Genomic DNA, 17,965 nt, shown 5'->3' with positions numbered 1-17,965 from the left:
GAGAAAGGTGGTACAGGAAGAGAGGATTAAGTCATGGCTGAGCTGGAGAGGACGTGGAGGAGCAGCCCCCACTTTAGGGGTCCGGCCTTTCTTTGCCCTCATGAAAGATCAGCAACAAATGGTTTGCTTAGAGAATATCCAACCGAGGGAATGGGTCCACAGACAAACATCCCTATTCTAAGAAGTCCAATGTCCCCTCTGTAGGGCAGGGTGCTTCCGTCTACAGGCATGGGAGGCCATCCCCCTCCCATTCCCGCTCTGTCCTAATGTGTGCCAAGGCACAGCTGCTCGGATACTCAGCACAGGGCAGCAGTTGCAGAGATGGAAGAAAGGTTCTAATCCTTTTCTGTCGCTGGAATTCTAAAAATAGGGCAGCTTGGATCGGGAATAATATAAATGGCAAAAAGAGGTCTCTGTCTGGTGCCCTGGACAGGCTCCAGGCTTTGCTGCTGCAGTCCATCCACTAGCTAGCCCGAAGCCCTTGGGGAAGCCCGGCACGGTGACATCACAAAGCCGGCACGTGTGAGTCCTTAATATGGCTGCGCACTGGATGCGTGGGTCAGGGGCTTTGCAGAAAGGAGCTGAGATCCGAGTCCACAGAGTTGTGAGGGCTGGGATTAAGAAATGAACCCAGGTCTTCTCCACACTGAGGTCTGTGCTGGCACTACCCAGAGGCCTTATTGCTGTTGTTACTACAACCTATTGCTACTGCTGCTGCTGCTGCTACTACTACTACTACTACTACTACTATTACTACTACCATTACTACTAATATACTGCTACTGAGATTTGAATTCTGAAGCATTCTACCTCTTAGCTACACCCCAGCCTTTTTAAAAATTTGAAACAGCCGGGCGTGGTGGCGCAGGCTTGTAATCCCCGCGCTTAGGAGGCTGAGACAGGAGGATCACGCAGGTTCGAAGCCAGCCTCTCTGGCTTTAAGAGACCCTGTTTCCAAATAAAAGTATAAAATAGGTCTGGGAGTGTAGCCCTAATTTAAAAGGGCTTCCAAGAACCCCAGTACCACCAAAAAAAAAAAAATTTGAAACAGGGTCTCATTAAGTTTTTGAGGGCCTCATTAAGTTGCTGACGCTGGCCTAGAACCTGTGCTCCTCCTGCCTTAGCCTCCCAAGTACTGAAATTACAGGCATGTGCAACTGTACCTGCTTATTCCAATCCCTAACACTGCACGATGCCACCCACTAAACAGGAATGGCAAGGGGGTCCCATGCCCAGAACCCCACTCAAAGCATGTCTTCCACACACTCTGGGGAAATGGCTCAGCCTCCTGGGAGAGGGAGACAGGTATCCCCTGAGCACCTGTCCCTGGTGGGGGTTGGCCCAGCTATGAGACAGAAGGTCAAATTCCTGGGGAAGAGCTGGACCTGTGCCAGGTATGAGAAACTTCCTCATAGCCTGCAGTCCCCTGTGTGCAGCAGGCAGAGGAGGCTCTGGGTGGTAATGGCGCTGCCCCTCCTGTAAGCCACCCCCAGGCTGGTGGCCCCCGGCTCCGCCTACTCACCATGCTGTTCCAGAGGCTCACGGCCAGGGTGGTGGGATCCTGGAGCAGGGGCCCCTCCTGGAAGAGAACCAGGAGAGAAAGGAGCTCCCAAGAACACGATGCTTCTACAAACTGGTGTCCATCCAGCTCCGTCCCATAGGCCCTCCCCATCTACAGGATTATAGGAATGCTGCCTGGGGCCTGGGCTCAGATGCCAGGGCCAGAAGAGCAGGGCAAGTATTGGCTTGCTCTGTGTTATCAGGGGTTCTCCGTTCAGGTATGGGCTGAGCAGGAATGAGGGGGGATGCCCTTCTTTCCTCCTTCTCCTCTTAAGCCATTATATTAAACATTGGTAGATCCTGAATGTAGCACAATGATCCTCACGGGTATGAACTGGGGAGTTGCAGGCAGGAGTGTCCCAGTCAACCCGGAAGCCTCCGAGGCTGCAGAGACCCTGTTCAGCTGTGGACCCACCCCCAGGGCTGCATGATCTGGGTGGCTTCAGGCCCAGAGACAGCAAATGCTCCTCTCTTGGGGATGTGTGAGTGTGCAGAGGGAGGAGCAAGAGCTGGTGCTCATCTTAGTAATCACAGCTGCGAAGACTCCCCAAATCTGCACTGCTCGGAGCTCTTCCCACCTATTTGCTTGAGGTGAGCTTGGCACCCACCCTAGAGGGAAGGAATATTAATAACAGCATAGACGCAGAACCAAGGCACAGAGACGTCAAGCCATTGCCCAAGGCCACAGGCTGGCTCATTCCAGATCCAGGAGTGGAAGCGGAGCCCTCTGAGTCCCGGCTCTTCCCCTTCATGGGACAATGCAACAATCCCTTGTGGAAAGGGCATTCAATAGTATAAAAGGGTTTTTCAGCACTCACTGCCCTGGGTTCTGTAACTAGGGCATCTGAGGGGATGGGGCGAGGGCAAGAGAAGGACGTGGGAGCAGATGGGGGGCCCAGACTGTCCCCCCATCTGCACCCACTTGTCTCACACAGCCCACTCACCTGGGGTCGTAACATCTTGTAGAAGAAAGGCTGGAAGACCACAGTGAAGGACTCCTTCCCATTGAAACTGCTGGAGGCCAGGAGGCTTTCCCAGGCTTCCTGGGGAAGGGAGCAGAGGGGTGCCATCTGGGAACAGAGCCAGCCAGAGCCGCCTGGCCGACGGCTCCTCACCAGAATGGCCCATCCATCACATGGGAGCACGATTGCTTGCTAGTGGGACGCTCCCTCTTGCCTCGTGCTCCGGGACTCGTGATGAGCTCTCACTATCTCTCAAAGGCCATTGGGTAACACCAGAGACACCTGGGAGCAGGCTGGCTCTGGAAGTGGTTGGTTAGGATATGTTTTGTTCTGAGGTTTAGATGGGAAGTTCAGCCATTTTGTATGGAACAGCACAACCAGTGCCTGCCACTTTCCATGCATAAAGTTTAGTGAGATGTAAGATCTGATTTGTGCTTATTGGAAGTAATTGGGAAAAAAAAAATCTACAAGGCCACGCAGCACGCTCGCTTCAAGGGCCGAGCTCTTGTGCCAGGAGCTGCTCAGGAATGCTGCCGTTTCAGGTACAGCTTCCTTCTTCAACGCCAACGGTCATGTTAGCCTTGTGCTTTGTGTGGCTTGCTACTGGAAGCTCAATGAGGATGAGGACTTTCACAGAGCCCTCTATGCTCTGCTGGGATCTCTTCTGCCAACCAGATGCACCTCTCTGGGCGCCCTGGCTTGCCTCTGGGCTGTAGTCTGGAGTATAGGCACCACCTGGGCAAAACCAACTCACCAGTCCCAGACCCGGCGGCACCAGTGATCAGGACAAGAGGAGGCATTTCCAAAAGAATGTGTGTGGAGTGTCAGCGTGGTATCTGTGTCCCATCCCACCTGCACTGTAGCCCCTCCTACTACCTGCAGGAGTAGGAACTCATCATGGGAAGTGACCTGAGAATTAGTCCCAAATGCTGATTCAGAAGTCCCAGGGAACCAAACCTACCAACACCTCATCCCCGGCTCCCCGTTCCCTACCACCTCCCACTGCGAGCCAGCAGCCCAGGCTCGGGGGCTCACCTGATAGGACCACTGCATTACAGCCTTGTCCAGCTTAGAGGCGTCTCCCGGGCAACTGCAGGAATTTGATGTTGAGCCACTGCAGGTTCAAGGGAGACAGAAAAGAGAGAGGTCGGTGGGAAGAAGGGCCACCTGGGGCCTGGGGTTGCTTAGGGAGTGAGGAGGGAGAAGCTGGGATCTTAGAGGGTGCAGAGGGAGGGGGCAAATGCTGAGGAGGGTACAGGTCAGGGTGGAGAGGCACCTGTGGAGATCTGATCCTGGGAGGCAGGTGGGCTGTGGAGACCATCTTCCTCTCCCGCATCATCTCCTGGGGTGCCTCCTCCCCCCATTTGCTCCTCAACCTAAGACTCACATCCCATCCTCCCTCCCCTACTCGTGTGTGTGTGTGTGTGTGTGTGTGTGTGTGTGTGTGTCCTGGCCCTAACTTTTTTCCTTTTTCTTTTCCTTTTTTTTTTTGTGTGTGTGGTACTAGGGATGGAACCCAGGGGCATTCTACGTCTGAGCTACACCCCCAACTCTATTTTTTTATCCTTTATTTTGAAACAAGGTCTCACTAAGTTGCAGAGAGCCTCACTAAGTAGCTGAGGCTGTCTGTGAACCGTGATCCTCCTGCCTCAGCCTCCCAAGTACTGGGATTTCAGGAATGTGCCACAGTGCCTGGATCTGGCCCTAACTTTTTCCACATGAATTTCTTTCCTGAGTTCAAAGCCAAGATTCTTAGGACACGGGCCCAAAAAGGGTCAATCCTGTGAAAACTTTCAGCACTATTTGGAAATCAAGTTCTGAGAAAATAAAATACATTTAGGCTACATTCTCCCCCCACCCCCATCAAATCTCCAGAAGTGATACTTCTTGGCTCAGGGATGTTTTGCCAAACCTGATTTTTAAGCTCTCATTTTTTCTGCAGAGGGAATCCTCTAGGCACTGCATCAACGAGACCGAACATTTTATCCTTAACTTGGTCGCAGGAGCAGCACTTGGTGGCACATCCTCCCCACGCTGGCTGCAGGAGGAGCTCACACCTGCGGCTGAGCCTCTAGGGTCTCCCCATTCTCTGTGCCCTCATGCAGGACCTAGCACATGGCGGCCATAAGCAGCTGCTGGTCCCGTTCTACCTCCTTGAATACCTGAGTTGAGTCCCCTGCTGCGAGCGCGACATAGCCACAACCTCGGAGAGATCCACCAGGTTCACAAATGCTTTGGGGACCTAGGAGGACAGATGGATAGGAAAGTGTTTACAAGTCTCCATGGTTGCCTGGGAGCTCTCTGAAACTTGGGCTTTAGGCCTAGTTTGGGGCCACCCCCAGGTTAAGCAAACAGGCTCCTTTGGGAAGCATTTGGCTGAGGCTGATCAAAAGCTATCACCCCTGCACCTGTGCTGCTCCCCCCTCCTGGTGTGCCGGGGACCTCCCAGAATGGCATCCACCGGGCCACAACCCAGGGAGCATGGGGGAAGAGAGCCACAGCACTGTCCTTGCTTTCTTACACCTTGAAGATTCACCAGGTCGTTCTAGAAAGTGGAACCCTGTAGGCTTTATACTCAGTGGCCCAGTCTCAGTTAGAGAGCGGCCTCGGGGAAGCACAGAGCCAGGGGGTGTCTGCGGGGATGCTCACAGCCTCACCTCCTGGTACAGGTAGTACAGCATATCAGCCAGCTTGGACATGCCATCTGTCAGGTGGTTTTCCTGTGGAGAGTGAAATAGGCTGAGTGATGGCGGCTACAGGAAGGATGTTAAGGCCAGGGACACCCAGACTCAGCCAGGCCAGCCTGCAGGAGACACTGGCAAGCCTGACGGGGACCCTGGTTTCCACCACAGGTGTGGAGTTCCTGGAGCTTTCTTGTTGTGTGTTTTTAATTTGGGGTCTATTTTCTGTTTTATCCAATCTATTACTCACAAGGAAAATCAAATCCCCCCAGAAGAGATGGTTCATGTCATAAAAGGGTAAGCCCAAGGTCAGAAACACCTGGTGCCACTCTAACTGATGCTCACATTGAGGCATGAGGGGCTCACTCCCAGAGGCCAAGAGAGTCATTTTTATCTGAAGAAAATCAAATCTAAGAAGGAACACAACCAACCCTGGTTAAAGGCTCCAAATAGCAGCCTCCAACTTCTATGCTGTGCAGGGGTATCTCTCCACTGAAATCCTTGGGATCAGAAGTGTCCAGATTTCAGGGCTTTCCAAATTTGGGAATATTTGCATAGACTTTACCAAGTGAGTATCCCTAACCCCAAATCCATAATGCTCAAGTGTTGGATTTGGAAGCATCTTGAATATCAGATTGGGGATGTTCAACCTATATTATTTTGTCAGCTCTCTCTCTCTGCCACATTTGCCCCAAGTAAAAGAAAGGTTTCCTGGGGGAAGAGAGAGAGACCTCTGCTACTGACCCAACACACATAGTCCTCTTCTTCCATGCAGTTAATAAAAATAAAACTACCTCAAAAGTTGACCCACCTTTTCTTTTCTGTGTGAAAAATAAATAAATAAAATGTACAAGAAGACAAACTCCTAAGCTCCAGGCAGACTGGCTGTCCCCTGAGGCAACTTAGGAGACAGGAGGCTGAGGAGCGACTCCATCTCCTGGGGGTGGCGCAGGCAAGGACCCCAGAGACAGCTGCTGCTCACCAGGTGGGGGCTGCACAGAAGGCAGCCGGGAAGGGTCCGCAACATCCCTGTCTGTCCCGTCTGTCCCTGTTTCAGTTCGAGGTTGCCCCAGAGGTCTGTTCAGCCAGGTCTGTTGCAGGGCTAGTGGTAAAGCCTTCTTTCTGTCTTATTTCTTTCTGAGGCTCTTCCTAAGCATGATCTTAGGCACCTCACTTTCCTCCTGCAGAGCCCCAGGGAACTCAGTCTAGAAATGTCCTCGCTGAATGGTTCTTGCTTGGGTTGCCAACTATCCCTGTTTTTTAGCGAAAGATATTGTGTTCCTTTAGAGTGTCCCTCTTCTCGAAGGTCACATATAAATTCCTTGAGTCCAAAGTCAGGAAGAAAACTTATTTCTCTTCCATGAGTTGTATACTTTCATTTCTATCTCCCCCACCCCTAGATTCAGAAGATCATGTGCCTATCAGACATGTGCCTAAGACCAGACTTAACTTTTTGTAATAGTTTCTTTGAGATTTAGTCCAAGGAAAATGATTATAGAGTTAAAAGATAAGATCACTTTTAGGTTTGTTGAACCAACAAGGCCAGAGTGCCCTTAAAACACTGCTCCCTCTTGCTAAGAGCATTTGCAGTGCATAAATGCATATGTTTTCTTGCCCTGTATCTGCTTTTTTTCTTCTGATTTAAAAAATCTTATTAATAAAACTAGGCTTTAACTACAGAACAGTGAACAAGCACCAAGGCCCTAAAAGTACCCTTTGTCTCTGCTATGAGCAGTACTGCCACTCACCTCAGTGGGCAGGGCCTGGCACTGGGTCAGGGGCAGGGAGCTTGAGACAACCAGGCTTCAGACTCCCAAAGGAGAGCCTGTGTGCCACTGATGTCGCCCTGGCCCGGGTTTCTCAGCCCCCGCCCCTTATATTTGTGACCTGGATGGTCTTCAATAAAGATGTAAGTCATAGATTGTCACCTAAAAGAATAATAAATGAAGTCAAATGTCTCATGTCCTCTTCCTGGGAAAGCCAAAGAGCCTGGAAGATCTTTGTCTACAATTTACCTCAGGTAAACAGCGAACTCCCCGTTACAGTTAGAGCTCCCAGGCCCACAGGAACAACCAACATGCATCCTGCTTTATTTCCTAAATTGGCACTTACATGAATTACAATGAAGAGGTGCAAAGATGTTTTTTAACTAACTAGGAAGTTGGTTTTCCTCAGTTGTGGCAAGTAAAAAATAAATAATTAAATAAATGAATAAATAAATAAACATTAAAAATCCACTGTCCCACTGATGGCCATGAATGTATGACATTATGAGTATATTTAAAACCACCAGGAGATTCAAAATGGCTACTGTGGGACACAGCACTTCTCAGTAGCTGAAATAAATAAAGTTCAACTACTGAGAATGCAGTGTCTTAACCAACAAAAGAAATATATCACAGAAACCAAAATGATCCAGGATCTTCGGAGGAAAGAATTCAGAAATCCTGAACGGTGAAGAAAAAAGAAAAAAAAAAATGTTCGATCGGATCTGCTGCAGCCACAGCAGTGGCGCTGGCGCCAGCACGGGCTGTCAGCCCAAACAGCAGTCTTTCAGGCACCCAGGGAGCCGAGCCAAGCCACCGCCCTGCCAACCTGCCCGCCACCGTGCCAACTCGCCCGCGGCCGGTAAGCCACCCGGGGCTGAGGAAGCTCAGGCTACACTAAGCCTAGCCCCAGCCCTAGGTGCTGCAGCCTCCGGCCCCAGCCTGAGCCCTTCAGGTCCACCCTGGCGGCCTGAAGCGCAGCCAAGCTTACGACCCAAAACAGACTTGGGGACTACCGCGGTAGAAACCCACCTGTGAGAGTCACCGCAACACACCTGCCCTACCCCCAGAGCATCAGATATAGAAGAGCTGCCAGTCCTTCAGAGCCCCTGACTGGGCTGCCAGACTGCCCGTGGATTGCAGGCACAGGCAGCCACCCCCATAGCATTCTGAGAGAGGCCCTAGATTCTGAAAGTGGCCATAGAACTCCAGCATCGTAAGGTATGAGCTCACTGGAGCTCCTGAGCTGCACCTGCACAGCTTGCCCACCAGATGCGGCCCCGCAGAGGCACCTGGAGACCTTCAGGGACCCGGAAGCGGACCTGCTAACGGTGGGAGCAGAAAATCAGCGGGATATGGAAGAGCTTTCAGAACTTCAGAGCCCCTGACTGGGATGCCAGGTAATAGCTTGAGCTCAGACGAGCCACAGGACCCAGCAAGCACACAGTGAGTGCCACCAGGCACGGACATAACTGTGGGCACCAGTGGGCACAGAGGGGGCCATTTTATCTCTGGTATCACAGAAGGGCGCTTAAGGCGTGATACCTGCACAGGGCCACAAGGGGCCGCTCCAAGCAAATACAAGACAGTGGCACATACACCATATATTCGTAACGTAGTAGGACTGTTATTTTTTTTATTAATTTTCTATCTTTTTATATTTTATTTTTTAGTTTAGCTGTTTGGTATTGTTTGTTTTATATTTTGGGTCTTTGGGTTTGTTTTGGTTTTTGGTTTTCTAGGGGGATAAGCTTTTTTTTACTTATATATGGTGATTAGTGTTTTGTTTCATTTTTATTCTGTTTATTCTCTTAACCCTTTTTTTCTCTCTTGGCGGTATATTTTTGTTTTTGTCGACATTGTCAACTATACATGATGTATAATAGTTAGCCTTTGTACCTTATTTTGTTTCTTTATCCGTTTGTCTTTGCTCCTTTCCCCCATTCCTTCTACAAAGACTGTAATTTAGGCTACATACTATCTTCCCTCAAAACTTTCTCTTTGCCCCCCAACTGTATCTTTCTGTTTAATACACAAAGTTTCTCACATCTCTATATTAAATATTTCAATTAATACAAGAGCCTTACTATCTAAACTTCTCCCATTCTCAACCTGATACAGTCTTATTATACTTAAACTCTTCCACAATCTATTAATATTCTATACCTTACCTGACTCCTGCACCCATCACCCCTAGCTACTCCACCGCCACCCAACCCTTACCACCACTGCTTACTAGTTGACTTTTCCAAATTCCTGCTATTAAGACTGGACTAAACATAATACCCACAAACGATGGGAAGACAGCAGAAAAACAGGCCTGAGAACATTGAAAATATGAGAACCAGGAATAGTGGAGAAATGTCAGAAGTCACAAATACTGACCTACAAGAAATGCAAGAAGGGGAGTTCTGAATCTTGATCTACAACATGATGAAAGGATTTAAAAAAAGTTTAGAGGAGGTGAAAGATGAGCTAGAAATACAAAGAAAGAATAAGAAAGAGGTCTGGAATGAAATGAAAGAGTCAATAAATGAAATGAAATCAGCAATAGAAAGAAATTCTGGAAGATCAGATGAAATAAAAAATAGAATATCACTGTTAGACAGTACATCCAAAACCGATAACTCAGTCAATAGCATACAGAAGTCATTACAGCAACAAAACCTAAACATCAGAAAATTTGGGACAACATGAAATGTCCTAACTTACGGATAAAAGGCAATGAAGAAGGGATAGAGGTGCAGACCAGGGGCATCCGTAATCTCTTCACAGAAATAATTTCCAAGAATTTCCCAAACATGGAAAGAGACATAGATCTTTATGTTCAGGAGACATACAGAACACCATTAAGACAAGATCAAAGAAGGACCTCCCCACGCAACATAATAGTCAAAATGACTAACATAGAAGCCAAGGAAAAGATCTTAAAAGAAGTGAGAACAAAAGGTCGGGTGACATACAGAAGCAAAACAATAAGAATCACCCCAGACTATACAACCCAGGAACGACGTGATTCAGACTCTGGAAGAAAATAACTTCCAACCAGAGCTACTATACCCAGAAAAACTACTATTCAAAGTTGACAGAGAAATAAAAGTATTTCAAGATAAACAAAATCTCAAAAAATTTATGAATTCAAAACCAACACTAGAGAAAATACTTAAAAAAAAAAACCATAAAGAAGAAAAAAGAAGCAGACTTCAGAACCAGGGAAGAGAGGAGAGTGATCAGAGGGGCTTCTAAGTAAAGAAGAAAGAAAAAGCTACCAAACAGATGACAGAACACAAAATGACAGAAAACAAAAACCATATCTCAATAATAACTCTTAACGTCAAAGGACTTAACTCACCAATCAAAACACATAGACTGGCAATGTGGATCAAAAAACATAATCCAAATATATGTTGTTTGCAAGAAATTCACCTAACAGCCAAAGACATTCATAGACTGAAAGTGAAAGGATGGAAAAAGATATACCATGCTACTGGGGAACAAAAAAGGGCAGGGGTAGCAATCCTGATATCCAACAAAATTGACTTTAAGCTAAAACACATGAGAACAGACAAATCAGGGCACTTCCTTTTATTAAAAGGAACAATACACCAAGATGATATAATGATAGTAAATATTTATGCCCCAAATTTGAGTGCAACCACATTTGTAAAACAAACCCTTCTGGACATCAGATCTCAAATAGACCCAAATACAATAATTCTGGGAGACTTTAATATGCCTCTCACACCACTGGATCGATCTTCAAGGCAAAAGATGAGTAAAGACTCTTTAGAACTACAGAAAACTATAAACCAAATGGACCTAATAGACATTTACAAATTTCAGACAAGAACTATAGAATACACATTCTTCTCAGCAACCCACAGGACTTTCTCCAAAATAGATCACATCCTGGGACATAAAGAAACACCAGCAAATTTAAAGGATATAATTCTTTGCATTTTTTTCAGACCATAATGTAATAATAGTAGAAATCAACAACAGGAAACTCAAAAGAAACTATTCAAATACATGGAAATTGAATGATACACTATTGAATGATGGATGCCTAAGAGCAGAAATTAGAGAGGAAATAAAGAAATTTATGGAAACAAATAAAAACAGAGACACAACTTACCAAAATCTATGGGAAACTATAAAGGCAGTATTAAGAGGAAAGTTTATATCATTGAGTGCCCACATAAGAAGGGCAGAGAATCACCAAGTAAAGAACCTAATGACACAACTCAAGGACCTAGAAAGACTGCAACAGTCTAATCCCAAAACCAGCAGAAGGCAAGAAATCATTAAAATTAGACCAGAAATAAATAAGAGAACAAAAAAAAAAAACAATTCAAAGACTCAATAAAACAAAAAGCTGGTTCTTTAAAAAGATCAATAGAATTGATAAACCCCTCGCCAACCTAACCAAAAGAAAAAGAGAATCAACTCAAATTATTAAAATTAGAAATGAAAAAGGAGACATCACCACAGATAGTGAAGAAATTCAAAAGATTGAAACTACTTTAAAAATTTATACTCCAATAGACTAGAAAACATGGAAGAAATTGACAGATTTCTAAGTACAGTTAACCTACCTAAACTCAACCAAGAGGACATAGCAAGCCTAAACCAACCAAGAGCAACCAAAGAAATAGAAATGGCGATAAAAATTCTTCCACCAAAGAAAATCCCAGGCCCTGATGGGTTCCCAGCTGAATTCTACAAAACCTTCAATGAACAATTAATACCAATACTTCATAACTTGTTTCGGGAAACTGAAAGGTATGGAACTCTCCCAAATTCCTTCTATGAGGCCAGTATCACATTAATCCCCAAAACAAATAGAGATACCTCAAGAAAGAAAAACTACAGACCAATATCCTTAATGAACATAGACGCAAAAATTCTAAACAAAATACTAGCTATACGCATTCAAAACCATTCAAGAGAATATGTTGCGACCAAGTTGGTTTCATCCCAGAAAAACAAGGCTGGCTCAACATACACAAATCAATACATGTTATTCACCACATAACTAGAACCAAGAACAAAAACCACATCAGCATAGCAATAGATGCTGAAAAAGAAGTTGACAAAATCCAACACCCATTCATGTTAAAAACACTCCAGAAAACTGGAATAGAAGGAACATACTTCAACATTATTAAGGCAATATACTGTAAACCCAAAACCAACATTATATTGAATGGGAAAAAACTACAAGAATTTCCTCTAAAATCAGGAACAAGACAAGGATGCCCATTATCACCACTCCTTTTCAATATAGTCCTCAAAACCCTTGTCACAGCAATAAGACAAAAGAAGTAAGTCAAAGAAATTCACATAGGAAGAGAGGAATTAAAATTATCTTTATTTGCAGATGACATGATCCTTTATCTGGAAGACCCAAAGAACTGAACCAAAAGACTTCTGGAGTTGATTGACAAATTCAGCAAAGTTGCAGGTTACAAAATCAACCTATAGAAATCACTGGCTTTTCTTTATGCCAAAAATGAATCTACAATAAAATAAATTAATTCCATTCACTATAACCTCAAAACTAATAAAATACCTAGGAATAAATCTAACCAAAGATATAAAAGGCCTCTGCAACAAAAACTATAAAACATTAAAGAAAGAAATTGAAGATGACCTTGGAAGATGGAAAGATCTCCCATGCTCATGGATAGGCAGAATAAATATCATCAAAATGGCCATTCTACCAAAAGTGATCTATAGATTCAATACAATTCCCATTAAAATACCAGCGACATTCTTCAGAGACCTAGAAAAATCAATTATGAACTTTATTATATGGAGGAAGAAAAGACCCAGAATAGCCAAAGCAATTCTCAGAAATAAGAACCATGCAGAAAGCATTACAATCCCAGACTTCTAATTATACTATAGAGCAATAGTAGTAAAAACAATAATATTATTGACACAATAACAGGTATACTGACCAGTAGAATAGAAGATACAGAAACAAATCCACACACCTATAGTCAATTAATCTTTGACAAAGGGGCCAAACTCATACGCTGGAGGAAAGACAGCCTTTTCAACAAATGGTGCTGGGAGAACTGGCTATCCATTTGTAGAAAGATGGAACTAAATCCTTACCTCTCACCATGCACAGGAAGAAACTCGAGATGAATCAAAGACCTAGAAATTAGACCAGAGACTGTGAGGTTATTAGAGGAGAGCATAGGCTCAACACTACAACATATTGGCACAGGCAGTAACTTTCTCAACAAAACTTCCAAAGCTCAGGAAATTAAAGCAAGAATTAACAAGTGGGATAGCATGAAACTAAAAAGCTTCTTCTCGTCAAAGGAAACCATCAAGAACCTAAAGAGGAAGCCTACAGAATGGGAAAAGATCTTTACCAGCCACCACTCTGACAGGAGGCTAGTATCCAGAATATACTAAAAGCTCAAAAGGCTCTACACTACAAAACAAACAACCCAATCAAGAAATGGGCAATTGAACTGAATAGACACTTTAACAAAAGAAGAGATACAAAGGGCCAATAGATACAAGAAAATATGTTCTACATCATTAGCCATCAGGGAGATGCAAATCAAAACTACACTGAGATTCCATCTAACCCCAGTCAGAGTGGCAAACATAAAGAAATAAAATAACAACAAATGCTGGCGAGGATGTGGAGAAAGAGGAACTCTTTTACACTGTTGGTGGGAGTGCAAACTAGTTCAGCCACTATGGAGATCTGTGTGGAGATTCCTTAGAAAACTGGGAATAGATCCACCATATGATCCAGCTCTACCACTCCTGGGTATTTTCCAAAAAAAGTTGAAATCAGAGAACTACAGCAACATATGCATACCTATGTTCATAGCAGCACAATTCATAATAGCCAAAATATAGAACCAACCCAGGCCCCCATCAACAAAAAAATGGATTAAAAAATTATGGGATATACACACAATGGAATTCAATTCACCTATAAAGAAGAATAAAATCATGTGATTTTCAAGAAGATGGAAAGTTTGGAGAGCATTATGTTAAGTGAGATAAGCGAAGCACAGAAAGAGAAGGGACATATGTTTCCTCTAACACGCACAAACTAGAGAACATAGGGGATACCAGAGGAACTCGAGATATTGGTAGAGAAATCTCAGCAAAGTTTGAATGGAAAGATAGGAGAGGAGGAAGGCTGAACTTGATTAATGAGGGTCTACATCCGAATATGTGTAAAAATATGAATAGGCGCCGGGCGTGGTGGCGCATGCTTGTAATCCCTGCACTTGGGAGGCAGAGACAGGAGGATCGTGCAGGTTCAAAACCAGTCTTGCTGGTTTAGGAGACCCTGTTTCCAAATAAAAATATAAAAATAATTCTGGGAGTATAGCCCAGAGATAGAAGGGCTTCCAGGTACCCCAGTACCACCAAAAAAAAAAAAAAAAAAAAAAGAAGAAGAAAAGAAAAAAGAAAGAAAGAAAGCCCAGAGCTGTCAGGCATGGTGGTGCACACTTGTAATCCCAGCATTTGGGAGGCTGAGACAGAAGGATCACAGTTCATGAATAGCTTCAGTCCTACTTAGGCCCTGTTTCAAAATAAATAATCGAAAATAGGGCTGGGGGTGTAGCTCAGAGGTAGAATGCCCCTGGGCTCAATCCCCAGTACCGCCACAAAAAAAAAAATATATATATATATATATATGAATATGCCATGGTTACCCTGGACAATCATTGGTGGGAGGAGAAAAAAGGAAAACGGGGGTGGGGGGGAGAGGGCACCACGTATAGTTCAAATGTATGCCATTTATTTTCAATTAAAAAATTATAATAAAAAGTAATAAATAAATAAAACCACCAAACTGCATGCTCAAAAATGGCTGATGGTCAATTTTATGTTATGTGTATATCATACTGCTATTAACACATGGATAAAATAAAGCGAATGTGACACCCTCCAGGGTGTTTCCTTGAGCTTTTCTGCATCCGCCCATCCGCCCAGCCATCCATCTGCCCGAATTCTGAAACTGGTGGCCTCAGCCCACCCTGGCAGGGGCAGCAGGCAGATCTGGTTCTCTGTGCCCTGCACGTCAAGCCCTCAGCTCCAATCCTGCAGTTTACCTGTTGAGCAGAAACACACAGGTGACACTGGCTTGCGTTAATGAAGAACACGTTGATGAGTTTCCAGTCATGTTGAAAGTCAAGTTGCTGGGGGGTAATTGCATAAAAGACAGTGGTAAGAACTGTAGCCAAGCAATTTTTTCAATTTCATGAACCCACTCACTTATTGATATAAGTATCAATAAATTTATATTTATTTAAATATAAATAAATTTATATTTAAATTTATAATTTAAATATAAATTATATTTATAAATTTTTAATGTCAAAAAAAGTATCCAGAGGGGATCTAAAATGGTATAATTGTTCTAGAAGGCAATTTGGCAAAATATGAAAACAATTTTTAAAAGGACATACCTTTTGATACAATAATTTTATTTCCCAAAAAATATACATACATACATACATACATACATACATACATACATATATATATTTTGCGGGGTCTGGGGGTGGAACACAGGGGCATTCGACCTCCGAGCTACACCCCCAACCCTATTTTATGTTCTTTATTTTGAAACCGGGTCTCACTGAGTTGCAGAGAGCCTCACTAATTATCTGAGGCTGTCTGTGAACCACAATCCTTCAGTCTCAGCCTCCCGAATGCTGAGATTACAAGCGTGCGCCACCACGCCCGGCTTACAAAATATATTTTAATGAAACAGGATACAAAAAAGATTAGCTACCGTGATTCTTTTTTTATTCATAAGAATTTTTTATTCATAAGAATAAAAAAAAACTCGAAACAACATAAATAAAATAAAATAAATAAATAAATAAAATAGGGGATTATGTAAATTATAGAATGCTCATAAGATGAAACAATATGTAGCTATTAAAATGACACTGAAAGATGTAACTATTGTCATGGGAAATAACACAGGCTATAAAAAGTACCTACAATTGGAAACATCCCTGTTTTGTAAAAGATATACATATATATTATTTGTACATACATACTTGGGTTTAAGGATGGCGCTAATATCCTTTCTAATCTTTCTGTAATGAGTATGTTACTTGTGTGATTAAGAAAGCAAGTTCTTGCTTTTTAAGAGGCTGCACGGTGCAGCTGAGGAGCACTAGTCTGTGAATTCACTGCTTCGGATCACAGCTCTAATTAGCCTTGTGAACCTGACCCAACCACGTGACTCCAGAGCTTCAGTTTCCTCATCTGTAAAATTGCAGGGTTGAATTCAGGGCCTCTCAGCTACTTTGCAGGATAATTATATCCTTGTTCTTACTCCAAAAGTTCTTTAAAGTTCTACTGCAGGGGGAACCCAAGGACTCATGGCATAGCTCCTGTGTCGGCCGCTGTCCCCGTAGCCTGGGAGCAACCCCAACTTTTTTTCTTCAACTCTAATTATGCATATCTGGCTGAGACAGCAGCTTCCCTTGGTTTCAGGGGTCCAGGCTTGGTTAGAGCCAGCTTGGTGCAAGCCTTGCTCTTGTAGCATAAGGGCAGGACAAGAAACGAGGATGCTTACTGCCAATTCACATAACTTATTGAGAGAAGTGCATCTGAACTATTAGAAGAGTGGGTGTCAAGGTACCTAGTATGTCTGTTACACAGGCCTCCATCCCCAGAACTAAAATAAATTAATAGGGCAACTATTAATAACAGCAGTGGTTATAATAACACAATGGTAACAACAGCTACAGAATTTTACTGAGCATTGACTGTGCCAGGCACATGCAACCCTCACTGAGTTCCCCGTGACCTCTATGCAGCAGGTGGTTGTATTATTCTCATTTCAAAATTAGGAAAAGCAAGGCTTAGAGGAGACAAAAGCTTTGCCCAGCATTGAGCAGCTGTAGGTGGAAAGCTTAGGAGTCAAAATCAAGTCAGCCTCCTCTAGAGCCCAACCTCCTCCCTATGAGAAGCCATGTAGTCCATCTGCTGACTTTCCACATAGAAGACCATTCTGAACGTAAGAGGTGATCCTTTATTCTACTGATCTTCAGAGGATCAAGATTTGGGGAGCATTTGTTGTTTGGTTGGTTGATTTGCTACTGGGGATTGAACACAGGGCTGTTCTACCTCCAGGCAACACACACAGCCCCTTTTTATTGTTATCTTGAAACTGGATCTCACTAAGTTCCTGGGGCTGGTCTTTAACTTGTGATCCTTCTGTCTCAGCTTCCTAAGCACTAGTGTTACAGGTGTGCGCCACCCACCACACCAGGCTGCACTAGTTCATGGAAAGGCTGCGCCAGGACCTCCCTCACTCACCATCTTGAGTGCCTTGAAGCCCGCCAAGGCAGCCCATCCACACCAGGGTTACACAGACTTACCCGGTTCCCTTGTAAGCTTCTCACCAGGTCTTTAGCCTGAATCTGCAAGTCTCTATGTAGAAGGAGTAGAAAGAAACATCAGATTTTTTTTTAAGGATCTGGAAGCTCACCCCTCACCCCAGCCCATGTGCCAGTCTCTGAGCCTGAGGCTCCACTGGACCACCCCTGGCTTCTGAAGGATGAAGATTGAGCTGATTTTTTAAAAAAGACTTATCAGGCACAGAGATCAGCATGGGAGAGGCAATCTGGCTTTGGCATAATAACGACCTCTATTTTTAAGCTTCTTTGGCTTTTGCCAGCCCACAAATCCTCCCAAGATCAGCAGGAAACACAGAACCCTGGAGAGAGAAAGGGCACTTACTCAACGGCATCGCGGGGCACCACATTCTTCCCAGGAGGGCACACGGGCGTCAGAACAGAAGGACTGAAACGTTTGATGATGTCTGAGAGGACTAAAGAGAGCTGGTGTGAGCCCTGACCTTGGCTGCTGGAGGTCACCACCCATAGGCTGAGGTGCCAGCCTATGGTTGGTGTGCCCGTCTTGGCCCATAGGGTCGCCCTGCAGCAGGCCCTGGAGGGGAGGAGCTAAGGATGGACATCTG

At 44.5% G+C, this 17,965-nt stretch overlaps 1 protein-coding gene across 1 annotated transcript in view; it reads right to left on the bottom strand.

Moving 5' to 3' along the window:
- Nucleotides 1-17,965, bottom strand: part of LOC308273937 (phospholipase B1, membrane-associated-like) — a gene marked incomplete at both ends in the record, with an annotated part of 150,002 nt that overhangs the window by 95,386 nt on the left and 36,651 nt on the right. The window contains 10 exons of the mRNA XM_080711344.1: nt 1,523-1,579; nt 2,505-2,603; nt 3,558-3,636; nt 4,685-4,764; nt 5,180-5,242; nt 6,952-6,991; nt 8,203-8,291; nt 15,072-15,158; nt 17,364-17,415; nt 17,725-17,934. Coding sequence (XP_080567470.1) covers nt 1,523-1,579; nt 2,505-2,603; nt 3,558-3,636; nt 4,685-4,764; nt 5,180-5,242; nt 6,952-6,991; nt 8,203-8,291; nt 15,072-15,158; nt 17,364-17,415; nt 17,725-17,934 — 856 coding nt within the window. The remainder of the gene's footprint in view (nt 1-1,522; nt 1,580-2,504; nt 2,604-3,557; nt 3,637-4,684; nt 4,765-5,179; nt 5,243-6,951; nt 6,992-8,202; nt 8,292-15,071; nt 15,159-17,363; nt 17,416-17,724; nt 17,935-17,965) is intronic.

Source organism: Muscardinus avellanarius (genome assembly GCF_963383645.1).
Source record: "Muscardinus avellanarius genome assembly, chromosome: 15".
Classification (NCBI taxonomy): Eukaryota; Metazoa; Chordata; class Mammalia; order Rodentia; family Gliridae; genus Muscardinus; species Muscardinus avellanarius.
This window is presented reverse-complemented; position numbering and strand designations above follow the sequence as displayed.